This window comes from Corvus moneduloides, chromosome 10 (assembly GCF_009650955.1).
Source record: "Corvus moneduloides isolate bCorMon1 chromosome 10, bCorMon1.pri, whole genome shotgun sequence".
Classification (NCBI taxonomy): Eukaryota; Metazoa; Chordata; class Aves; order Passeriformes; family Corvidae; genus Corvus; species Corvus moneduloides.
In genome coordinates, this window is record NC_045485.1 from 23897725 (window position 1) to 23923444 (window position 25720).

General features: G+C 44.2%; 2 protein-coding genes and 1 non-coding gene across 7 annotated transcripts; 1 reads left to right on the plus strand and 2 right to left on the minus strand.

Annotated features, from left to right (window-relative positions):
* The first annotated feature begins 924 nt into the window (after positions 1 to 924).
* On the plus strand, positions 925 to 20353 carry LRRC34 (leucine rich repeat containing 34). Of its 4 annotated transcripts, none has more exons than XM_032119471.1 (13): positions 1216 to 1306; positions 1394 to 1461; positions 1669 to 1787; positions 2668 to 2789; positions 2948 to 3012; positions 3772 to 3855; positions 4870 to 4998; positions 6258 to 6353; positions 7735 to 7889; positions 7994 to 8149; positions 9294 to 9420; positions 9687 to 9886; positions 11397 to 14046. In XM_032119471.1, the coding sequence occupies exons 3-13, from the start codon at positions 1672 to 1674 to the stop codon at positions 11449 to 11451; spliced, it is 1305 nt and encodes a 434-aa protein (XP_031975362.1). In that variant the 5' UTR covers positions 1216 to 1306; positions 1394 to 1461; positions 1669 to 1671; the 3' UTR covers positions 11452 to 14046. The 4 variants fall into 4 exon arrangements, with proteins under 4 accessions (XP_031975365.1, XP_031975362.1, XP_031975363.1 ...); XM_032119472.1 differs by adding an exon at positions 19962 to 20353 and having other exon boundaries at positions 1217 to 1461; positions 11397 to 11497; XM_032119474.1 differs by lacking the exon at positions 1394 to 1461 and having other exon boundaries at positions 925 to 1306.
* MYNN (myoneurin) lies at positions 12479 to 24484 on the minus strand. 2 transcript variants are annotated; one of them, XM_032119469.1, is made up of 8 exons: positions 24421 to 24484; positions 23470 to 23765; positions 20792 to 21609; positions 18999 to 19158; positions 18175 to 18353; positions 17863 to 17946; positions 17348 to 17434; positions 12479 to 16200 (listed from the first exon to the last, which is right to left on the minus strand). In XM_032119469.1, exons 2-8 carry the CDS (start codon positions 23733 to 23735, stop codon positions 15932 to 15934), a joined length of 1863 nt encoding a protein of 620 aa, XP_031975360.1. In that variant the 5' UTR covers positions 23736 to 23765; positions 24421 to 24484; the 3' UTR covers positions 12479 to 15931. The 2 variants fall into 2 exon arrangements, with proteins under 2 accessions (XP_031975360.1, XP_031975361.1); XM_032119470.1 differs by lacking the exon at positions 24421 to 24484 and adding an exon at positions 23892 to 23916.
* A 187-nt stretch (positions 24485 to 24671) lies between these two features.
* TRNAV-AAC lies at positions 24672 to 24744 on the minus strand. The gene has a single exon. It is a non-coding gene; the product is annotated as a tRNA-Val (tRNA).
* Between the last annotated feature and the right edge of the window lie 976 nt (positions 24745 to 25720).

The following is a 25720-nucleotide window of genomic DNA, read 5'->3' on the forward strand; positions in this document are numbered from 1 at the left end:
AAGAAAACTGCATCAGTGAAAAAATCCTTGGGAGAAAAGCATTGCATTATATAGAAAGGAAAATGTATTCTGAGCCCTAAAATGAGGATGTCTATGAATACTCTTACACTTACCATAGCCCAAGGGTGCATAATTGCTCATTATCAAATGAACAGCAAATGTTCATGGAGTTAAAGACATTAACAATATCACATCCATTTTTATATTGCCCTTTGCTCACTTTATGACATATTCATTCTGTGCAAATGCAGCTCTTATTTTCCAGTGTACACAAAAAAAAAAAAAAAAAAAAAAAAAAGGTGCAAAAAAATCTGCAGCAGTCCCTCCAGTCAGGATTCCATCTTTATGATTCAACACAGAGGTCAGTGTTTCCACATTCTTGCTTTTTTCTCCCTGCCTGAATGCTGAGATGCCAGCGTTAATGAGGAACCCAGGCTCGGGTGTGCACCAGTGGAATGTCCCTTCTCCCTGTGGTAGGGAAAAGCGGCACTTGTTTGTAATGGAGAACTTAGATTGTGCAAAATGGAGGCATCAATAAAATAAAAATTAAAACAAAGGAACAGATACATTTTTTTCGTAGTGCGCATTCCTTTAGGAATAGCATCAGAGCGTTTTTCACTCAGATCTAGTGTCCTGACGCTGATTAACCTGGCGGAGAACACAGGTACAATGTGTAATGTGGTATTCCTCACGCAAACACGCGAAAGAGAAGGCCAGCAGCAGAGCTGGCGCGGGATCTTCTCCAGGCTGTCCAGACAGTCTGAGCGCTCTCGTGTCAGGGGGATTCTCCAAACCTGGGGAAAGTTCGTGCAGGAGATTACGAGCCAGACGCAGCACAGCCAGCTCCTGGCAGCGCTGCAGTGCAAGAAAACGGAGCCCACCCCCTCCTGCCTAGGAGGGCAGTGGTGAAATCACCAGAGGGATTTATTTGCTGGAAAGGGCCAGCACAGGAATCTTCGAAGGAGCAGCTGATCCGTGTAACCATGGACAGTTTTGCAAAGGCTCCTCGGAGACCGCGGGCAGACAAATCCGTGCTCTGGGGGCGCGGAAAGGAGCCTGCCCTGCCCTGCCCTGCCCTGCCCTGCCCTGCCCTGCCCCGCCTGCAGGGTCTGGGCAGCACCGGGGGCTCAGCCCCGAGCGGGGACACCGGGGGGCTCCTGGCAGCTCCTGCTGCGGGCCCGGGACACCCTCGTTGGGAACGGGCTCCGTTACCGACCTGGGCTCGGAGCAGCCCCGTTACCGAGCCCACCGCGGGCCGGCCACCGCAGGCTGGGCTGGGGACAGGGGAGAGGTGGTCACCGCTCAGGTAAGGCCTGCGGGGCTGGGGGGCTCAGCTGCCACAGCGATCGCTTCCCTGTTAGCTCAGATCCTTTTATCTCTGAGTTTATTACAGAATATCCTGAGCTGGAAGGGACTCACGAGGACCACCAAGTTCAACTCTGAAGTGAACGGCCCACCTCGGTATTATTAGCACCGTGCTCAACCAACTACAGCACATCAGAAACACACCCACCCTTTTCCTCATGCTTTTCCTGTATCTATTACTCCAAACCAGGAGTTGTAACTCTTTCCATACCAAGCCCATTTATATTGTTATGCAGATCCCTCCTGGTGCTGTTGCTAGGCTACCACAACGATGCAGTAACACTTGGTTTTGTTTTCCTGCAGGTCATGTCGGTTCTTCAAGATCTTCACCTGCACTATGTGCAGGCCTGTCAAAATTTGAGCCAGCCTGAAAACCCCTTCATTGCTCGTGTGCTTCAAGAAGCTAATAAAAATGATGACATGTAAGGAGATAACAAACGCTGTGTTTCAGATGCTTCTGAAAGCCTTAAACGGGGTAGCGGGATGAGGAATTGAAAAATGAGAAAGTTCATGCAGTTTCAGGCTTAAACACAAATCAAATTTAACGTTTACTGCTGAAGTTCTGGTTTGACTCATCTTGACATCATCTTGGCAGAAGTTTGTAGCTATATATCCTTTCTGGGCAGCTTTACAAGCAGTGAAATAAAAAAAAAAAAGTGAAAAATGTACAGGATGGTGCCTTTCTGTCCCTTAAAGAAGCCAAACCCAGTGTCTAGTCATCCTAACTCCCTTCTTTGTTTCTCACTCCTGTTTAAAAAGGCTCAGCTGCATCCAGTTGCCTTCCAGATGGTCATGCTTCCCTGAGCTGTCTCTGAATCCTGCCAAGCTATTAACCACACAAATTCTCTCTCATTAAGGGGCTAGGTACTGCTTCCTCTGGAAGGTACTGGATGGTGCTGGGGTCAAAGTTAATTGTCCTTTGGGGGAAAAAAACGTGAGAAAATGAAATTGTCTGTGTTAGGTTTTAATTCCGAGGGCAGGATAAAGTAAATAAAGGAAAGGGTGCAAGTAAAAGGAAGATGATGAGGTAACCTCTGAGATAATCTTTATTTCCATCTGCCATCCCCTCATCTTGGTTATTTCTGATTTCTGTGCAAGTGTGGCCTTGCAGCTGAGCAGTGCTTTCAGAAAGGGCAGTGCTGAGCTACAGCTTCAATCTCCTTCTCTGTCACGGTGTTACCAAAGCCAGTGGCAAGTGCACCAGTGCGGGCAGCCGCGGGCACACCTCTTATCTGGAGAGAGAATTTATTTCTCTCTATCATTTTACTTCTCCCATGTGCTTACCTTTTTATGTTACTGTAGAAGTTCAAAAGGAATCACATTAAAATTAGCTGGAAATAATCATCTGGTGCCTGTGCTGAGAGTTACAGATGACGATCTTGGAGTTCTTGTCTCTGTCTTAGGCCAAGCTGCCTTTGTCACAGGTAAGGTTTTTCCCTGTGTGTTTGCCATTGCTGTGTTAATATGAGAAAACGTGATCAGTCTTGATTTCAGCCTTAGTTCATCTTTATTTCTTTTTGTTCAGAGATCAGTTCAATGTAGATATGCATCTGTCACATTCCTTATTCTTCATCTTTTTCAGGTTTGGATCTTGCCTATAATGTATTGACTGATGCTGGAGCAAAGACCATGGCAACATTCCTCCAGGTGCCAAGAGATATTCATCTTTCAGCAACTTGGAATTTATTTGTCTGTAGTAATATTTATATGTGGTGTACTGGGAACAAGAATGAGCTGGCTTGGCAAAATTCCAATAATTTTGATTATCACATCCCAATCCATCCTTCTAGAACCTCAGATTGTATTCTCTGTGGAGATTTTTAATTTCTCGTTGAAGACCTTTGGATATTTGGCTGGGGTGTCCTGAGAAAAGAATGATGTAATAAACTATGAGGCTTTTAGGCTCACAGTTCAATTCAACAAAGGGGGTAATGGTTGTGTCAAGTGTGCCAGGGCCTTTGTTTCAGCTATTTTATAATCTCTGTTAACCTTTTTATAGGCTTAAACATAGGGAACAATAATGCAGCCTTTTTGTCACTGTAAGCACTGGGGTACAGGTGGAAAATAGTGAGTTGTCACCCTGTGCCTGTGTTCCTAGAGTGTGAGGGGCACTGTTACGTTCACAAAATGCCTGAATTTGTGTATCTGAGCTTGACCATCTGCCTTGTTTGGTCATGCTGAGCACAGGATTCCTGGGTGGTTCCTGAGGCCCTGTGAGGGCCCTCCCCACAACAGGCTTTGTGCCTTGCCCTCATGACCTGACATAATTTGGCATTCTTTAATCACTTCTCCAAGTCATGAGCTGCCTGAAATGCTGCAAAGGGCAGAGTTTGGGATCTCCTTTTTGGAAAATAAGCTGTGCTTTAGAAAAAACTCTCATTGCTTTCTGCTTTGTTTGTTCCCAAGGAAAAGTCCACTCTGAGGTACCTGAACCTGATGTTCAATGACATAGGTGCAAGTGGAGCAGAGCTGATAGCAGGAGCACTCCATGTGAGTATTTGCCTGGGAGATTTAGACAGTGGCATCTCCTTTGATCTTTCTGCTTTTGATGACCAGTACTGGCTGTCCTGCCAACACCAGAGCTGGCTGAAAGGGGCCTCTGTCTTTGCTCCATTCAGCATGTTGCTGTGTCACAGGGATTGCCTGTTTTCCCAAGGCACACTTCAGAAATCAGATTTCACACAAGAGAAAGTTGCACTGTGCTGCCATTAACATTTAATTATCTATAAAAACACGTAGTTGTCTATAAAAAGCACAACTATTGCAGCTGGGTTTTTCTGTGTGAGAAATGCTATGCTGTAGGATATATGATGACATAATTTTTTCCCTTTTTTTTTTCCCAAAAAAATTAGATTAAATTTGCCTGTACTTTGACATCAATATTTGTCTTGATTCAAGATGTCTGAGACATGTTTTCAAAACTTTGCCTTACGGCAGCACCACAAAACCAAGTTTGTTATTTTTAATGTGGTTTCCCAAGGAAATGAAGCTTGTGTGTAAGATTTGTTGTGTTTGTGAAGGGAGACTCACATGAGCTCTTTCTTCCTCCTTCACATCTTTGAACCCTGAACTGATTTCAACCAAAATTGACAGGCCTCCAAAACACTAAGGCTGTGCAGTAGATGTACAGGGCTGGGCTCATACAAGGCTTACCAGATTTAAATCAGTATCGATGCTATTTGCATCTCAGATGCCAATTTAGGCAGAAATATTTGCCTGGATTATTTTCATGAGTGTGATGAAATTAATGAATTTGGAAGAAACAAAAGTTTTCAAATACTGGAGTTTTGCTTGCAGACTCTCCTGTGTTTGATGTCACTGAGGGGAACCAGAGCCAAGAGCTGAGCTAGTATTATCACTTAGATACAATTCTTCTGGAAGTTTGTTTTGTCTCTGTGTGACAACCAGCAGAATTCACATTAAAAAAAAAAAAAAAAAAAAAAAGATAGTGCTGTTTTTCAGACCATCTTAAAGGATTTTTTTTCTTTTTTTAATTTTGTCTAGAGGAATGAAAGTCTTGTGCACCTGAGAATGACTGGAAACAAAATAGGAAACCAAGGTGGAATGTTCTTTGCTTCAATGCTAAAAATTAACTCAACCTTAGAGAAGTTGGATCTTGGAGACTCTGATGTGGTGAGTAACCCAGTAAAATTATCAGCAATAAGACATAAGTCTTTCAAGGGTATTACAAGGGTCCTGCAGTGCTTAATTAGGGGGAAATGCCATCTGTTGTCATTGATTTTGTGACAGCCAGAGGTAACACTATATATAATATTGCAACATGTGCTTGGAAAGACACATTGCATAAAGCACCTGTGAAGTCAGAACTGGGGATATTTTAGAGCCACTGTGTCTCTCCAGGAATTCGAGTGCTTGGCTTGCAAATTTTCTGAGTTGTTTTTCTGCTGTTCCTTTCTGTTAAGCTTTTTCTGCTGTTCCTTTCTGTTAAGCTAAGTCCTGTATAATTCATGTTGAAGAATGGACTTCTCATTCCCCAGAGAATCTTTTCCTTCTAAAGTGTGCAGTGCCTGTAACACCTGAAGGTCACCCATCCCATTGCTCTGCTGTGCCTCTCAGAGCTTGACCCATGAAGGGCATAAGCACAGCAGTGCTGAATTGAGTAGAAAAGCACCCATTTACTCTTGGACAATGTGGTTCCTCCTAGAGCTGGGCACTGAAACTTCTTACACAGAGCACAGGGAGACTTGGGAAGCTGTGCATCACTTTTAGAAGGCTACATTTGCCTCCTGGAAATTCGGAATTTGCTTCTAAGCCAGAAGGGGAACACCCCTCAGAAAATGTGATGGTGTTAGGAATACATGAACAAGGAAAGTGTAGGCAGTGTAGGATTTATTCAAAAGCTTAGCATGTGTGTGCTTGGTAGGGAGTTGATAGAGAGTTGGTTTAAAACGAAATGGCTTTGGGTACAGACCAGCCTAATTGAAAAGTAGCACAAATATAAAATAGAGGGCAAATTAGGAGGAATTTTTTTTTAAAAAGTCTAGATTTGCCTGATTCATACTAAATATGAATTTACCTAGTGGATAAATGTTAGGGGAACTCACATAAGCTGATTTTGCCTCATAAACCAGGGAAATCAAAATACAGGATCAAATGAATGTACAAGTATTTTTGAGATCCATTATTTTTGCTTTTTATTTTCTGAGTTGCCATGTCATTTGTACTACTTAGTCTAATTTCACTCTCCTATTCCACAGGCAGTTGGCATTGGTATTATCAGAAAATCTGTTACAAGTCTGTAAGCAGTTGCCTACTGTACTCTCATCCCTCCAGAGTACATGAAGGCAGAAATAATAGTAATGGTAATTTGGTAGCTTAATTTATACACTGAACAGGTTTCTCTAAATAGTTTATTTCTTTTGTATTCCCAGGGCCTGCAGTGTCTGATAGCAATAGCCATAGCCCTGACTCAGAACAAATCTCTCAAAGCAATAAACCTAAATCGTCCTTTGCTGTCCAACCAACAGGTATGTGAGTGACTGTGCAGTCAGCTCAGAGAGAGGGGCATAAGTCAAGTCAGTACTGATGTATTTATGGACATCTGAACTACACAACTCTCCAGATTTCCTTACAAACTGGAGAAAATGGTTGCAGGAATATTATTTTTCTCTTTCCAAGTTTTGTGCAGTCACTGACTGCCCCTGTTTAACTAGAAGGTTACATTTTTACAAATTTCTTTGTTGGTACATTCATTAAATAATGGGCTAGTGAAGAGGGATTGGTATTGGAGAACCAAGTATTCCTTCTGTTGTTACAACATGGAGTCTCCTGCATTGTTCAGCAAACTGAGGGAGCAATACTGTGTAGCAGGAAATGAGAGGGAGCACAAAGGATGCTGTTTGCCTGAGCCTACAGAAGAAAGACCCTGCAGCAGTACCCCACATTCTCTGGGCTGGGTGGTTTTGCTGTCTCACCCTGTGCATGGCTGGTGCTGCTCAGGTCTTGGCTGCAGAGCTGGGTGGAGGTGGATTCACCTGCCTGGCAGTAGTTCTCAGGTGTCTGGGACAGGATCAGTGTTTTCCTGATGGCAGGAATGAAATTAAACTCTCATGAAGGCCAGATCCTCCTCAATTCCCAAAGGTAAATTTAACAGTTTGTACAGATTTTAGTTGTTTCTCTTTCAAGGCAGGGCCTGATCTGCCTAACCCCAGCCTTGGAAGTCAGTTTAAACTACTGCTATTGATAATGCAGTAAGGACCTGGTCTGGACCTGCCAGAGACTCTATTTGTCATTGTTTCCACCTTCAGCTCTATCATCTTCTGAGGCTTCTGGGTTTTTTCTTTATTTTTGACTCACAATATTCACTCAGTTATTTTCTTAACTAAACATGACAACTTCAAACAAATTTCCTTTGCCTTAGAGTGGTTGGACGTATTTTTTCCCATAGCAGTCCTGCTTCTTTTGCATAGAATTAACAGAATCGTTAAGGTTGAAAAAGATCTCTAAGATCAAGTAAAAACTTTCACCAATTCCTTCTCGTATGAAAGAATTAGCATCATGACAAAATACTTTCAAATGTTAGCAAAGACTGACTCAAACATTCAGTTTTTTAAGAGCAGTAATGGGGAGGGAAACTGATTAGACATAAACATTGACGCTTCACGGATATTTGCAGGGATGTAGGTCATACTGTAAATCTGCAAATATCTCTGTAGTATTTTTCTTTTTTTTTTTTTCATTTTTAGCTTTATCATAAGATGTTGTTTTGTGATTATTTTTCTACAGTATACAAAATAGAACACTACTGATGACCAGATCTTGCAGTTAGCTGTGTATCTGCCTCCTACTGAAGCAAGACTGTATCTTATCCTAAAGACCAGATTAATAAAATGGAGTGTATGTTTTTAGGAAGAGACCACAGTTCATATAGCTCGGATGTTGAGGAGTAACTCTTCTCTTCTGGAACTACACTTGGGCAAGCATGAAATGAAAAACTTTGGTGTAGAGCGACTGTGTGAGGCCCTGTATGAAAACTCCAGCCTGAGATACCTTGACCTTAGCTGGTGAGAGTGATTAAACGTGACACAGCCCTGACTAACATTAGTAACTCATTTTCTTGGCAACTTTAAAAAAACCCAAAAATTAAAAATATGCATCTCTCTTTCAGTAATAACATAACCTGTGATGGTGTGAAATTTTTGGGAGAGCTACTAAAAAGGAACCAAACCCTGGAGATCCTGGATCTTAATGCAAACCGAATAGAAGATGTTGGAGCCATTTACCTGAGTGAGGCCTTGCTTACATGGAACAGGACTCTGCAGGCGTAAGTATTTGCACAGATTCCCCAGAGACTGCAGGTAAGAAACCTGGACTTTGCAGTGGCTGAAATGGCATCAAAGCTCTGAGCCTTGATGTTGATCAAAACAGGAAAGTCAGGAAGTTTCAAATGTTTTGGCCAATTTTTCCTTCTTGGGGAAAAAAACCCCATGAGTGAGAGATTGGGTGGGATTTCTTTGCTAAGCATAGGTGTCTGCTGCCATGTGAGATGCCCCAAGACCTGTGAGATACCCTGGGGTGCTGGAGGTGAGTGCCAGGTCTGCTCAGAGCCCTCCCAGCTTTCACAGTCACCCTAAGAGGGTGAGGGGAAAGGCAATTGATCTGTTAGTTCTTTCCACGTCTCTGAAGCACAGGTCCCTGTGGCGCACAAACGAAAACAAGAGCTGTAGGTCTTCAGAATTTTGAGATAATCAGATTCCACGCTGGGATAAGGCACTATATTTGTTGGTTCTGATCTTCAACACTTAAGAAAATCCTCTGTTTAAGTTCGCTTCAGGTGAACCCAGAAGAGCTGTAATCTCTTCATCAGGGTGTCTTTTGCAGCCGCGGTAAACCCCCGCCGGCAGGATGTAAAAGCCGATCAAAGGTGTTACCTGAAGCCATTAGTTTTAAGTAGCAGACTGAGGAGGTGGCGGCTGCGAGGTGCTTCTGAAAGCCTTGCAGGTTCATATTTTATATTCACTAATATAAAAATAACTGCCATTCCACAAAGATCAAAGCTTAGTCTGGATAAACGCCAAGGTTTGGGCTTCAAAGCAGACTAGAGATGAGACCTGGCCACCATGCAGCAAAGTCACTGACACTGGAGAGCTCAGTAGTGAACAACCTGGCTGCATGAGTCATGGAAATGCCTTGAGAAACAGAATAGGCCAACTGCCTTTGGCCACCTGATATTAGAGTAGGACTGGCCTTGATACAAATAAATGTTATTAATAAAAATATTATTACTATTATATATAATTATTAATATATAATACATATAATATCCTTACATATAATATTATTGTATATTATAATAAAATATTATTAATATATATATGTAATAATAAGACTAAATAATAGTTAAATTCTTATTTTTAACTAAGAGATGGGAGTTCCATGGTTTGGCACACATTTTCCCTGTTTTCTAGGTTGTCCATAGTAAGCAACAATATAACTGGCAAAGGACTTGTAGCTCTTGCACACACAATGCAATTCAACACGCAACTTTCCCATATTTACATCTGGGGGAACAAATTTGATAGAAGCACCTGTGTGGTAAGTGTTTGGTTCTGAACTCGCCTGAGAAGGTTGAGGTTTGTTTGTTCTAATTTGTCTTTCCACTGTTGGGAAGACTTCAGCAATAAGAAGACACCTGATTTATATGGTCTTTTTTTATTGTGGTTATAATATGGTGGAGCTGGAATGAGACTCCCTGGAGCTCTGCACCCTGAAGGGACTAAGTGCCACGTGGTATCCTGCAGAGCCTTCACCGCAGTCCAAAGCAGTACCACGTGTCATATTCCTGGTTTTATTTGTTCCAGGAATTCTCGGAGCTGATCGAGATGGGCCGCCTGCAGCTGGGCTGCACCGACGTGGCTCCCTACAAGGTGGACGGGAAGGTTTTCCTGGCAGAACTGTCCCACGGGCTGGCCAAGCACCGCTACTGGGCCCCGCGCTGCGCCACCGTGGCCCCCGGCGCCGCCAACGCCAGCCTGGACATTGTCGCTGTCTCGGAGTATTTGTGAGTGAGGCTGCACCCCAGGGCACTCCTGTGCCTGAGCTTTCCCTACTGTTTCTAGTAAAATAGGTTATATCAGTATCAGACTTGCTGCACGTTGTTTCTTTGGGGTTTGAGCCTAGAGGAATCGAAACCAGCTTGAAATGGCAACAGAGGGCACTCCCTGTGCCTGAGCTTTCCCTGCTGGTTTCTAGTAAAATAGGTTATATCAGTATCAGACTTGCTGCACGTTGTTTCTTTGGGGTTTGAGCCTAGAGGAATCTAAACCAGCTTGAAATGGCAACAGAGAGAAAATACTGAAAAAATGACCTTGAAATTCATTACTAAATAATGCCCCATCTATTAAGAGTCTGTAACTATGAAAAGATTCACACCCAGGCAGAGCACACTGACAAAAGCAACACCCAGGACTGCTGCTGGGCAGCAGTTCAGATATCCTGCAGAGTCAGATTCCCGCTGAAGTTGAGAGCTCTGGGTAAATCCATTTGTTAGCACTGCTCTCCATGTACTCTCTCCTTTTCCTTAATAATTGCATCCTTTTGATCTTCTTCCAATAGTGACTTTTTTAAAACCAAGGTAAGTGAACTTAAGCATTAAGCCACAGCCATGCTAGAACTTAAAGCTGGTGACCCCAGTTTGCTGGGATATACATGGAATTTTGATTAAATTGTAGCACATGTTTCTTGTAGTACAAATGGAAACCACCACCAAACCTGCTGCCATCATTTCTTCTCATCTCATGAAAACTGCCTAAAAACATTTCTATCATTATAGCCCTCTGGCAATTCCTACACACGAGTAAGACAACATATGCATGTAATGGTAGTTAAACATTGTTTAATGGTTTGGATACAGACTTTGTGTGTTTGGGAATCACTCTGCTTGTTTCCTTTTTCCATTCACTCTGCTCATCCCTGCAGAAGTGACTTAATTTATGCTCCTAAACAGAAAAAGTCACCAAACAGGACAGCAGAGGTTTGCTCCAAGCCTTTCATTAATGCAATCCTCTGCCCCTCTAAATGTGCCTGTTAAATATTAGCATGAAGTGCCAGAATGATCTGTGACTGTACGTACCAGATCAAAGCATGAGGGGAAAAAGGTAAGAAAGTTATTTCAGTAAAAATAGCTGGGAAGCAGCAATGTAACTGCTGCTACTCTGACTCTGTACTATCACTGTGGTAGTGTAGGAACAGGAAGACATTTGGAAACTCTTCTGCAGCTGAAATGACCAGGGCAGTTGCAAGAGCTGGTGGAGGTTTGTTGTTGTTTGGTTGTCGTCGTTGTTCTGTCATTGTCCCCACCCCCAAACACAACTTATTCAGGCTCTGGTGCTCGAAGAGCCCCTGGTATCCTGAGAGGACTTAGAGCTAAGCCCAGGGCAGGTATGTTTGTTCTGCACACCTGCACAGGGCCCTCCCAGCCTGCAGTCACTGTGTTGAGCACAAAGTCCATACATCACCCTGTGAACACCCAGCCCTAGAGAGGAGCTTCTATTTTAACTCTTGTTCAACAGGAAGGATGGAGCAATGAAAACGAAAGTTGGGGATACACTGAATGTGGTGGTTTGAGAAGAATCTGCACACTATGAACATTCCTAAATTTTGAAATAATTAGGTAAGCCTGTGTTGGTGCTTTTCTGAGTGCTGCTGCTCTGGATCACTGCAGGCTACACTCTGATAGTCTCAGTATTGACACACTGGTGCCAGAATTTCTTGCCAGAAAAACCACTGCAAGATTCAGACAGGTATTTTTCCAGTGTATCTTTCTTTCCCTTGTCAGGTATATGAAGTTCAGGCTAATTCAATGCTCAAATTAAGTCTTAATTTACTTGTAGGAATGACATTTGTTAATCTGAGGTGGTCACAGGTACCCAACTTTACCAACAGCAGTATTTTGTTTTTAGTGATGTGGTAAGATGGCAGCACTATCATATAGATCAAGGATAAATGGCATCTACTTTCAAAAGTGCTGGTGTATGTGTTTGAAGTACTTGCACTCTACCTGAACCCCTGTTTAACAGCTACTTGTTCAGCCCATAAAGCACTCTCCATTATTGACAATATCCATAGAAACAGTTCATGTGTTACAGTTTTCTCTGATACTCCTTTTTAAGAAAGGGCTGCAGAGGAATTCCTACCAAATTCTGTATAAACAGCTTCCTGCAAACTAAGACAATTATTTGTGCAAAACCCTGTATTGCTTAAAGAGGCCTGTGCCAGACTTTTACTGCTTCCTTTTTCTGACCTTGAAATTCTTAGAAGATTCATCTTGTGTTCTTTGGAATGAGAGAATTTACATAGGCTAGAAATTTTTTGCCATGTCCTTCTGAGTTATTCTAGTAGCTAAAGCAAGCATAATCCTGCCCTGAAAACCATTTTTTCAGCTTTTAGACCTCACTGTACCTTGCTGAAAGGCAGCATTTTTGCCCCAATTTTAGAGGAGAGGCAAATGACTGATCCAGCAGGGCAGGGGTGCAGCAGAGGTCCCCCAAATCCTACCATGTCCTCGTGCCAGGGTGGTGACAGGGGCTGTGTCTGATTGGTTCCCTCCTGCTTTTGTTGCTACCCCTTGCAGTTATGAACAGGAGACACAAGGTGAGGGAAAATTACAAAACAAGTTTATTAAAGTCTAACATAAAACACTTCAGGCTAAATATGTACAACTCCCTCCCTTCCCAAGGGATTATAAAATTGAGAGTTGAGGTATATACAAATAACAGAGAAAAAATTGTATATACATGACAGATACTTTAAAAATAATTTAACCAAAAAAATCAGTTATTAGTCCTTATCTGAACTTAATTCTGCAAGGCTTATTGAGCCTCTCCAGGATCACAGCCTTGAAATCCTTCATGTGGAACTTGTCTGTACTTGAAAATTGTTTTGTAGCACATGATTTCAGAAAGGTTGTCATGCTTTGTGCCCACTTAGAGGCACGAATTTAGAAGTAAATGTGATACAAGGAGCTAATCTCACCTAACTACTTCCAAACAGTCAATTCAGAGATTTAGAGATGCAGATAAGCTATTCAGGCAAAACTTGCACCAACCTCAGTGCAAAATTGCCTGAAACAGCAGTGTGACAAATCATGTCATTTTCTCTGTATTACTCTTAATAGAATTATTGAAATTCCTTCTTTTCTTTTCTTTTGAAAGGACATGTATGCCTAAAAAGATTCCATGCTCTCCCATATTAATCCCTTACAGAAATTACCAGTACTGTTATAAGCCTTGTACTTCAAAATGAATCCAGAATCCTTAAGCCTAGGACTTAGATGTGCAGCTGATTTCCATGCATCTATTGGCAAAAGGTACAGTCCAGACCTACAGCCTGAACACACCTACAAATATATATATTTATTTATTTAAAATCTATATTCTAGTAAATGAATACAGTTGGCAGAGATCATACCTCAGCAGCTGAGATATCTTCATGAAAGATGAGGATAAAAATCAAGATTCTCAGATGGGGACTCAAGAGTGCAGGTCACTAAATTATTGCTCCAAGACAAAACTACAAGCCTGTGTATTCTATTAAGAAAGGTTAAAATTGTTGTCTTGTAAAAAATAATGAATATCTTCTTGTCTATAAAGAAAACTAAATGACTAATAAAGCAACTGTTACTGTTATAAGTATCTAAACAAATCCTGTATAAATCTAAGCACTGTATTTTTTAAAAAAGTCTGAAATCTAAGAATACAGTAATAAGCTATAATTTTAGAAATATAAAAACAGTCCAAACAAACACTGTTATGGAATGCATTTTCTATGTAGGAATGTATTTATTGTTTAGGTTTCTTTCCAGAGCTAGTTCTCTCTCCTGGTCGTTTATCCTGGCTATGTTTACCTTGAGCTGCTTTTCCTCGGGTACCAGCAGCATATCATCAGTTTGTCTTCCAAAGCTGCTCAAATATGGAAGTTGTATGATGTTTTCTTTCTCAGTATTCATGACTAAACCTGTGTCTATCCCAAGATTTCTGCTCTACTTTCAGAGAGAGACAGTAAAGAGGAAGCTTAGTACAAGCTACACACAGTCAAGATCCCGATTTTGTGGTTCTTCAGTCTTAAATGGCAAGGCTGAGGAGTCCCTTGGGGGCTACACCAACAACAGAAGCTGAAAGAGACAAGAGGGGAGACAAAGGGAAATGCCAAAAAAAAAAAAAATACCAGAGAACTTAATCCTTTGTCTTTTGCCAGCTTTATGAACATCAGCTGTTCATAAGCGTAGCGGGATAGACAAGCAGAGAAATTAAAGGCCCAGCAATAATTAGGTCCAGTGGGGACAGTGTGAGAGATTCCTGTATTAGGGATGTTCCTGTTGAACATGGCTGTACTCCTGCTGTCCATGGTAGGCTTCATCAGCAAATCTACCATATATTAAAGCATAAAATGTGACCAAGCAGCAGGTTAGAGATGTACCAAATACTAAAATGATCAACACAAAGCAGCAAAAGGTCTATTACTTGACAAATACAAACATGTAGGAAGAGAAAAAAAAAATTATAGTCACACTCAGGAGTCAAGGGACCATTTTCAGACTCTTTAAATGAAATCCTCCAGGAAATTTTTCACAAGTCTGTTTAATTAAGGTGCAGATTAATTATTACTCCATGTAGAACAGAATCAGTTAAGAGGTATCTTCTATGCTCTTCTATTTATCAGTGTCTGGACACAAGGCATCGGTGGAAATAAATGCTAGCACCAAGTAAATAACCAACAAAGGACAGCTTTAAATGCATTGTTGGTACAGTATCATGACTGTTTCATTATTGTTTGATGATTACATAAATAATGCTTACAATTGTTAATGGCACAAGCTGGCACAATGGAGTAGAAAAGTACTTCTATTGTCATCTAGTCTTTTATGACCCTACCAAGACATTAAAATGTTGCTTTTTAAATATGTCTGTTGCTAGTAATAAAACCTATCTTTACATGGGCCTTGCTAGGTACCAGTTTTGTGCAGTTACTGTGGACAAGTGACATGAGAGGTAAAGCAATACACAAAAACTTCAATTAGAACAAATCAGTTAAACTCTAACAATTCCTTGCCTGGAAGAACATCAATCTGCTCTGTTGTATTATTCTTTAATGCCCCCTCATGTAGTGTTCACTTATTATTTTCACAGTGAAGGGCAGGGTTTATTTCCTCTTTTGTACTTCCTCTCTAGCACAAGAAGCAGCACTACAGCAAAGAAAGGATTACGAAGCTCTGATTCATGCCTCACTAATTAACTCACTGCATCTTTCCATCTCATCTACAGCATGCATGTCCCAGCTCCCCTTTTGTTGCTATTTGTGCCAAACCCAGGATGTTTCAGGGATGTGAAAAATAACTCTGGGACAAGATACAACAATGCTGGATTCACTTAAACAAACAAACAAAGGCAACCTGTTGGAAAGAAGACCCAGTAGTATCTATGCCATTAGGACCCTCCAACTTGCCACACTACAGACAAAAATTAATGCTCCTTTACTTTCCTTGTCAGGAAAATACACCCAAACCTTTCTTTCCCTCTGGTCAGGCTTCCCCTGAAGATGGCACTTCTGGCAGCCAGCAGCAAACCTATGCAAGCACCTCAGCAGAGCACTGACCACTCATCATGCACCATTCGAACACCTTGGAGTGCAGGCTTACTAATACATCCAAATTATGATTTCCCCCTACACCTCTGGGTTGATCTTCCTAAACTATCAAATATGGCTTAAAACATCTGTTCTCAAATGGCATTGTGACACATCAAATCAGCAGGAACATGGGAAGAGAACTCCAAAATACATTAACATATGTAACAGAGAATTCTTAAGGCAGGTGTTGCTGGAAAGGAATCATCTCCTGGAAATCAGTGTTAATCACAAACAGAAATTTGATTGTAGATTAGCACAATTCAGCACTGCACAATGGAAATGCCTTACAGGTGTCTTTACACAGAGGAAAACAAAGAACAAGTCCAATTCAGAGAGCATGACTGGTTGTTTGATTGTGTTCATCTTACCAAACATTTCCAAGTTCACTACCAAACTACCTGGATAGCTCTGCACTGCTCTGTCAGTACAACTGCTGCAGGAAAATAAACTGAGGTTCTGAATATCCAGTCACAGCAGATCTCAGTAATGTTTCTGATGAAGGGGACTGGCTCCCTGTCACAGGGAGCAGCATCTGATGGTCTTCAGTCCCAATGGGGAGAGGAAGAGCTAAAGACATCTCAGAGGGTTTCACATCTATGGACTCCGATAATGGACTTTTCTGACTCCGAATGGATTCTTGTTCATTGAAAGAATTATCAAGTGCAGTAGAATCAGGGGGAGTTTCAGGTCCTGTGGAAACAAACAAACAAAAAAAAACCAACAAAACCCCAGAAAGAAATGTTCAAAAGCTTGTGCACAAATTCTGCAAATTCCCTTTCCAAAGACTGTCAGAGCCAACACCTGGTGTGTCACAGGCTGCCTGGGCAGCTGGGATATTGGTGCTTCCATGTGCTGCAAAGCCAGACCAGCTGTAAGTACAATGTCAGCACTGGGAATCACATCTGCTGCTGCTTGTAGTGTGACAACTGGAAGGATGATGCATTCCAACCTGATCTCTACTTGGCATGGTACAGAAGATAACAAACCCTTAACATCACAGTGAACAAAGGATCTATGGAATCATGAAAGTTTCCTTGAGATTTTCCACCCCAGAAAGTCTCAGAAGCAGAGCCACATCCAAGCATCCTCCTTTAAATGAGATAGCAGTGTACGAAGTATCATCTGTCTGTAAACTTCTTTGGAAGACAACATTTGTTAACTTCATTCCAGCCAGCCAGATTTTACCCAGTCACTTGAAAAATTACTTTCTATTCAGAACTGAAATGCCTGTTAGCAGGTTCCTTGCTGCCTTCCTGCTGGAATGCAGCTGGCCACTGCTCTTGGATGGCTCTCTGATAAAGCCACATTGGGTATCTGACCCTTCCTCTACCAAAGCATGCTCCAAAGCCTATTACTTCAGTGCTGAGGCACTTGTGGCTGCCTGCTGTCTCTCCATGAGAGCTGGCCTGCCTTGGCAGCTCTCCCAGCTCACCCCTCCAGCTCTGCCAGGTGCTCTCCACACTCAGTGCTGCTCTGCCCTCACCACTGCCTTCCTGCTGCACTGGGGCCTTTCTAAATTCAAAGCTGTCTCTGCATATGGCTCATTTTCTCACCCTCTCCCTCCCAATCCAGATGTACACAGACACCAATTATTCCCTTTTCCATATGATAGGAGCAAGAGATTTATGGTCAATACACAAGGATGGACAGAGGACGAGGAGTATGGAGCCAGTGTTGAACAAGGCTGGATACAGATGCTTTTGGCCCTAAAAACAACTACTATCCAAAATTCTTTTGTTTTCTAATTTCAGGCCTGGATGAGCAAGAAGATTTATTCAGCATGGCAGGCAAAAGAGCTGATGTGGTTTCTTAACCTTTCTTTGCACAAGGAACTCACCTGTGTGAACTTTCGTTTTGTGCTTCTTAAGATTTTTTATATCTGTGTAAGAATTTCCACACATTTCACAGATAAATGGTCTTTCACCTGAAAAAAATTGGTTTGGCAGTGAGAACAATCTTGGTGTTGAAAAAAAATACAGTTAGAGACATAGGATAACAAATTTCAACGTTCTATTTTGAAATACAACTTTGTAACTCTTATTTTGTCTGTCTCTCTATTCAGAATAAAATTATTTCCAGAATAATAGTTTAAAACAAAGCAACAAGACCCAAACATTTTAAGTAAAACCTCCATCATACATCAATACCTACGCTGTGGCACAGATACTACTCTGAAAAAGGCAATTAAACAAAATTAATGAATATTTTCTTTACATTATGTTAACCCAGAGATACATAAATTAAGAAACTGTTCTACTTTCAAGTACAGCCCAATACAGCGTATTTTAAAGGAAAAAGAGTAAAAGTAGATTATAATTTATAGTGCAGGAAGCAGCTTGTCTGAAAACTGACCTGTATGGGACCGAAAATGTTTATTGAGCTCTCCAGAGGAAATAAAACTCTTTTCACAAATGCCACAGATATATGGCTTCTCTCCTAAAGGAAACAAGAGCACGCTGTTATTTCAATATACAAACCAGAATACACACCAAGAACAACTAAAACGAAACAGAGATAACATCCAACGGGAGAAAGCGCTCCCTAAACCGGAATCAAAGACACAAAAACACGAGCGGGGAGCTGGATGACGACTCCCAACGCGGATTCCCGAGACGTTCCCCCTCTCCAGCCCCGCCAGCGCCCGCAGCGCTCCGTGCCCCGTACCTGTGTGCTTGCGGGAGTGCGTGATGAGCGAGCTGGACACGGCGAAGGCTTTGCCGCAGCTGTCACACACGTAGGGCTTCTCGCCCGTGTGCCGCCGCACGTGGTAGGTCAGCGTGCTGGCCTGGGCGAAGCGCTGCCCGCAGCGGTCGCACACGTACGGCTTCTCCCCGCTGTGCTTCCTGCAACAACGCGCCCCAGTCACCCTCGGGCACGGGCAGCAGCAGCCACGGCTGAGGAACCGGACTCAGGGAGCGCTGGATGCCCAGAGCTCCTCCTGCTACTGCTCTGGGGTACAGCAAAGAGGTACAGCTGAGTCTGGTGGGAAACTCGCGGCCTGGTCCCTCTGGGATCGGCACATCCGTGATTTCCAGGGCAGCTGAGCTGAACCACAGGCCCTGCACAGGTGATGTACACCGTGGGAACTCAGCGTGCTTTGCACTCTAGGGTACTGAAATATAGGATGATGATTCCTAACATGGGAATAGCATTCCCGCTCCTGCCAAAAATGCCAAAAGCCCCACACAGACAGAAGTGAGAACGTCTCTCACTTCCCACCATGGAACTCTCTCCTCTCTGGTGCTACAAGCAGTTTAAAACAAGGACACCAGACCCAGCCTGTACCATTCACCCAGCACAAGCCTCCTCCCTAATGAGCAAGTACATCCATGCAATTTTTCCATTAGGCATTGTGAGAGAAGTCCCATGGGAAAAGGAGTAGCAATGCCACAATCACGTGAATGTGTAACTCTTGCTCGCACCGGAGTAAATGTTTCTATTTAAATAAACCCAAGGATAAGCATTTGCAGGATCTCACTTGTGCCTACCTGGCATGGATCTTCAGGTTGCTCGAGGTTGCAAACTGCAGGTTGCAGACATCACATTTGTAAGGCTTCTCCTCTCCATGGTGCATCCGGCTGTGGAACACTAGCTGGCACTTCTGGGCAAAGCCTTTGTCGCACAGTTCACACTTGTATGGCTTCTCCCCTGGTGAAAGACAACACCCTTGTGCTCTCTATTTACATAAGAAAGCTTTGCAATCCATGACCTGACCAAAGATCAGGAGTATGTTCTAATGATTCTTACAAATAACATCTTGGAACATCCTGTAATCAGTCCACTGAAGAGGAACGTGATAGAACACAGACCATAACAGGACTATTTTTTAACACATTATGTTTGGGTAAAAAGCAAAAGTAATAATGTTTTTAATAGTGCCACCTTCTCCACATTATTTTAAGAATGCTGCTACTTCAGTTTCAGACTCGTTGCTGGTTATGTCTGTTCACCATTCTGAATATTTAAAATGAACAAATCATCTGCATTTTCTTGCTTGTCTAACAGCAACAGGTCTTCAACATACAGTCTAGTGCTCCCTAATTTCTCATCAGTGTCTGCTGCAGAATGTTACAGGTACTTCTCTGACTATCCATGTTCTCTTAGTGGTGAACTCTCTCCTGTAAGGGCTTGTGCAACTCTGCATTTCTATGAAGTATAAAAATGCCTTTCTCTGCCACTCTGTGGCAGTGCACAATCAAACCTCATGAATAAATAATGTACATAAGAACTTCAAAAGTAAAAGTATTAGACATCTAGCATGCCATTTAGCAACCAACACCATGGAATTTCCTCCCCACTCTTGCAAAAATTCCCAGGACAATACCCTCAAAGGTACAAAGTACAGCTGACATTCCTCCCAGCACTGTCCCTGAATTCTGCAGTCAAGCTCCACCTCATGTGTGAATCTTTGGTTAGACCCTGGCTGACAGCATTTGAAACTCTCTCCCTAGGTCACAGGAAGAGCAAGGTGTTCTCCTGCAGCTGTTCCACATCTCCTACCTCTTCACAGCTTCCTGGGAAAAAGCTCCACTGTGACCTCTGCTCAGAGCTTTGCAACATACAGAACGTATGGAAAGACAAGCACAGGACTTCTCCCTTCATCTTCCCAGGCTCCAGCAATTTGTTGCTCATCATCATTTTAAGTCAGACACGCTGGATTAAATTGTTTCAGTGTTCCTAAGTGATTTCTCTTGGATGCTTGATATGACCCAAGCTCCTGGTAATGTTACTGAATGCAGAGATCATAACACCATCACACCTTTCAGCTGCACATCTACTAAATAAAATCCCAAATGTTGTAATAATTCAGCCAACCTTCCTACCTTTTTTTGAAGACCCTATAGAATAAGTTATAAGGCTGATTTTTTTCCCCACTCTTGTTCTCATATATTATGTTTTGAAGTTTAAAAAAAAGCAACAGGAGTTCTAGTATCAAGTACAGCTTGCTTTTCATGCTCTACTGACAGTAGTTTTTGGCCACTCCACAGAGCTGAAGGACAGCCAGTTCTCCTGAGTCTTTCCAGAAATTGAGATGCTCAGACAAATCAAAATGCTCAGACTAATACAGTCCTCTCTAGCTATTGAAAGTACAAACTACGATTTTGTACTAAAAAATGCTGAAACGTTTCATGTTATCAGGATACTGGCACTACCCCTGCATGCACAGCGACAGCAGACAACATTTCAAGAGGAAGAAGTCAGAATCTTTCCAGTTCTGCACTCCCAGGCTGTGTGACCCCAGGCCTCCACAGCCCACGAGACACTGAAGCCAGTGGCTTACCTGTGTGAGTTCTTACATGCGTTTTCAGCTGATTGCACTGGGTGAAGGCCTTCCCACAGAGCTGGCACACGTAGGGCTTCACCCCCTTGTGTATCCTCATGTGCCGACGGAGGCTGCTCGCTTCGGAGAACACCTTCCCACAGGTGTTGCACACTGGCTTGGCCTTGGAGAACTTCTGGTCCAGCTCCTCTCCCGAGCTCTCCAGCTGGTAAGTGCCCTTGTCAGCGGCTATGTTGGACATGCAGTGCTCCTTCAGGGCACAGCTCTGCTGAGGCTTTCCCCGTTTCTGTTTGGCTGCCATGGTCTGGGCCAGGATATCCTGTGCCGCCAGTGTTTCGCTCTCCACCACTGCTGCCAGCTGCAGCTCAGAGTTATCACTGCCCTGGGCAGCCTGTTCTGTTATGTGGGTGGCCAGCTTACTGGCATCTAAAAACATCTCAAAGGATGTGTTCCCGGCCACTTCGTTCTCATATTGTAGGGATTTATTCTCCATGCTTTTGGGGGGACTGAAATTCTTCTTTCGCTTTTTGGGTTGAGGTGATTTCTTTTCTAGAGCTGCCTTCTTTGCCTGTGGTTGAACCAGCTCTGCAGCAGCAGCAGCAGCAGCAGCATCTTCCTTCTCCTCCCGATTATTGTAATCTCGGAGAGTCAGGAGGCAAGTCTGCTGATTCATTTCAACATTCCCAGTGATACTGGATGTCTCTGTGGAAGAGGGATTAGCAATGAAAGCAAAGTCCTCCATCTTGATCTTGCATTTAGTGACCACTTCTTCTACTTTGAGATAGTCAGCAGCCTGGTGAATCTCTTTAACATTCCAGCTGCAAAGAAACAGAACTTGGGTGAAACATTCTGGATAAAGCAAACATTTGTTCTGCACCCACTGTATCACACACGGACACAGAGCTGCAGAAGAGTTATACTGCCAGAAAATGTAACTTTGAGAACATACAGCAACATTTAATTTCTCCGTGCTGTAGTGCCACAAGGCTCTAGAATGTCAATTATTTCTGAACTGAAGGTCCGTGTCTAGTGAGGTCTGCAGACCCTCAAAACTGAGGATTTTATTTTAGTCACATGCCTCTTGTAGAATTTTAAGTTAAAAGTCAGCTTGTAAGGTGATGAAGCCAGATGCGGGCTTGTTGGGTCAAACAGCTCAGAAATAACAGCATGAAGAGATAAAACACTGGAAAATAAAATACATAAAATACCATTTCATAAACATTCTGGCCAAAGTCTCAGGTAATTCCCTAGCAGTGCATTCACCTCAGCACTTCTGCAGCAGGTATTAATCTTGTTTTATAAAACGATTTGTGAACAGTCTTAATTCTGTATCAGCTGCACACAGACACCACTAACACCAAGGAAGTCCTCATTTAAACCCCTACACTCTATTTTTCAGTTCCTGCCACACAGGCAGGATGGTTTAGGAAAAAATGATATGGAAAAGGTGGCAACACATACCATGAGTGCATTTATGGATTTACAGCACTTTGAAGAGAAATTAATGGTAAACAAACTCATTCTAACAATCTATTACACAGTAAATGTAATTGAACAATGAACAACTTGCCACAGTTACTCTCCATATGAATGCAACTGTTTCAGGATCTTGTACCATGGGAGTGCTGGGTTCAAAGTACCCTCCTGGGGTACCCATGCACCCACCGCCTCTGAGGACAACACAACTTGCAGGCAGCTGCAGCAGCCCCAAAGGGACACAGGACAACATGACAGGTGTCACCTGTAGCCAAATAGTTCTCTCTGGGCAAGAACGGTACTTTCACCTTCCTCCTCCTGCAGAGATCCACCTGCTCAGAAAATCCAGAAACTCTCCTGCTGCAGTTCCAGATGGACATCAAGAACTCTGCACAATTCTGCTCTTTTGTAATTGGCAAAGCACCAATCACTAACTTCAGCTCTGCTGCTGATACAGATTGTAGCTAATTAAAAAAAAATACTCTGCATCTATGCACTTAAAATTATCGAGCATGAGTTTCCACACTTCAGTAGAAATGAAGAGTGTTTAAGCCTGCATTTGACATCAGACATTGAGAAAGAAGTAAGAATCCTGGACTTGGTACTTCTAAGTAGCCACACCTCCCTAATGAGAGATAAAATCTCTTTCACTGAGAAAAAAGCACTGCAAAGAAAAAAACACCCTCACTGTATGTGAAGCAGCACAACAGGCACAAAACCAATGCAGTAATGAGGGGACACACTTTTCTGTGACTCCTTTTGGGCAATGTAATATAAAATTTTAAGTAATAGATCATGCAAATTTAAAAATCGTGCCTATCCTCATCCATCCCTCAGACTTTAGTCTCTACCACATTCACAGTTCCTGGGTGCTTTTAAAAAAAGAACTACTGTAATTCACCTCCAGACACACACTTGTCCTTCCCTCTCCTGGTAATCATGCACGACGTTTAATCTCTCCCAACCCAGACAGAAACAGCAGGAGACTGAAACTATCAATTAGTGAAACATCAGACAGCACATCTTTATTTTCGCACTCACATGTCCCGGGGTATTTTAAAGCATACAGATGAACTTCAAGTTGTCAATATGTATCACATCCACTGCTACTTGTTTCTCCACAGCTTATTATGAAAGATCCAGTTCTGCCTTACCACAAAGTTTATTTCCCTATTCCCTTTCCCCCTTTAATAGTGCGTTACCTGTCAAGGTTTAAGTTTCCTGTATAAATAAATTCCAGGAGCTTTTGGAATCCATCAGCTTTCACTTGAGTCTGATCCAACACAACGTTGTTGTCAGATGCATCTCTGTAAAAGGCCCCGAAGTACTCGCTGAAGGAGGCAAGCACATTCCTGTGTGCTTTGAACTGGAATTCCCCGATGACCACGGTACAGTCGCAGAGGAATCCGGCCTCTCGCTGCTTGTTCAGCCTCTCCAGCAGGTGCTCACAGTGATGGGAATACTGCATTTTGAGAACGCGCTGCAGCCGCTTTCTGATCTGCGAAAGCGCAAAAAAAAAAAAAAAAAAAAAAAATCAATTTACTTGCAAGATTTTACTTTTTTTCTCTCCTTAACAGAGTTAATGATTACAGAGCAGTCGAAGTCCGACCCTGCCCGTGCTCACTCAGGACAGTCTGGCAGCGGTGCGAGGGACAGCGCGATGCTGGCTGCTGCTCGACCTGGGGCGCTGCGATGCAGCGGCGGAGCGCGGGGGCGCAGGCGGAGGCCGTGCGCTCCCGGGCCCCTGGGATTAGCCCGGCTAAGCCCGGGACCTGTCACACCGTGTCACACCCGGGCTCAGGGAGCGGCCCGAGGCTCGGACCGCGCGTCTCGGACCGGGCAGCGCTCAGCCCGCGGGGCGGCCGCTCCTGGGCACCGGCACCGGGGGTCGGGCGCGGTCGGCACTCGGTGCGGGCGCGGCCCCCGGGCCCGGGGTTTGGGCCGCCTCGGCAGCGAACGGGGCGCGGAAGCCGCAGCCCCGCGGCGCCCCCGGCCCAGCCCTGACGCCGGACGGGACGGAGCCCGCAGCGCCCTCCCCGCCCCGCCGCTCCCGGCCCGGCCCCGCCGGGGCTCCGCCGGCCCGCGTCCCCCCGCGCCCCCCCGGCGCCGCCAGCCCGCCCCGGCCCGGCCCGAGCGCCGCGGCCCCCGCGCACCTGCGGAGGGGAGAGAGGGGCGACCGCTGCGCTCAGGCCGCCATGTCCCGGTGACGCCGCCGCCGCTTCCGGGACGCGAGTTCCGGCCTCCGCGCCGGGGGCGGCTTGGGAAATTGGGGAATAAAACGGGTTTAATGTTCCTGCCGGGCCGCGCCGCGGCTTTAATTAAAATAACTCGGGCAAGGGGGTTGAAAAGCTGAGAATCGTGCCGCGGCCCGGCAGAAAGCGAAATAAAAAGCCGGCCGGCGTCGTGTTTCCGCCCGGTTTCGAACCGGGGACCTTTCGCGTGTTAGGCGAATGTGATAACCACTACACTACGGAAACACCGCTGCGGCCAGCTCCAGCTACTTCCCTAATGCCCTCCCACCCCATCTGTCCCCGCTGTTCCACCCTGCCTGTCCCCGCTGTCCCTTCCGCGACCTCCGCGTCCCCTCCTGCCCCGCACAGCGCCCGGACCCCGCGCTCGGGCGGGATCTGCACCCCACGGACACCGCCGAACGCCCCCGGAGCCCGCATCCTCCCCCTGCCTCCTGTCCCCTTGCAGCGCCGGCAGGTCACCCCCGAGTGCGGGTCTCTCCAGGGGGGCCATGCGCTCCCCACGCACACCAGGAATGACAGCGTCCGTGGGAACGAGAAACTTCAAGGAGAAAGGGAATGTTTGGCACTGCTGGCAGGGCAGGGCAGGGATGAAGCAGCGCACAGGAGAGCTGGGAGCTGGACACGGAGCGTGTGACACCCGTCAGCGTCTGCTCCGCAGGCCTCTCGCTACAGCCGGAGTTGGAGAATGGGGAAGTGACTAATCCTCCTGGATTTTCTAGCGCACTAGGAACTAAAATAACATATCTTGGCAGGAGCCACAGAAGGGAATGTGGTTTTGCCACTCTTTGCAAAGGGAAACATGAGCCAAACTCCAACCAGTGGAAAGATACAACCTATAACATTTTCCAAGATGCTGAAGTTGCCTCGATTGTGACAGGTCAAATGCATTCCCAGAATTTTTTTCAAAACAAAACACATAATTGAAGTGTACACATTCCCAATGTCCTTTACCTGGGACATCCCCAAAATATCTTGACCAAAGATGCTGGTGAGATGCCAGAGATGCTGGTGTTGCCACAGAGACGTAGCAAAGTGCTTATCCAATACCACTGTATTTTGTTTGATTCCTGTACTTAGCAATAAAAGCATGGGATTGTCATGTCCTGGGGAGATGGGAGGCTGTGGGAAGAAATGGCAGGGGTCTCCCTTGAGCAGGCTGCTGTGCCAGCTCTGTGTGTCAGTCCAGGCTGTGCTCTCACTC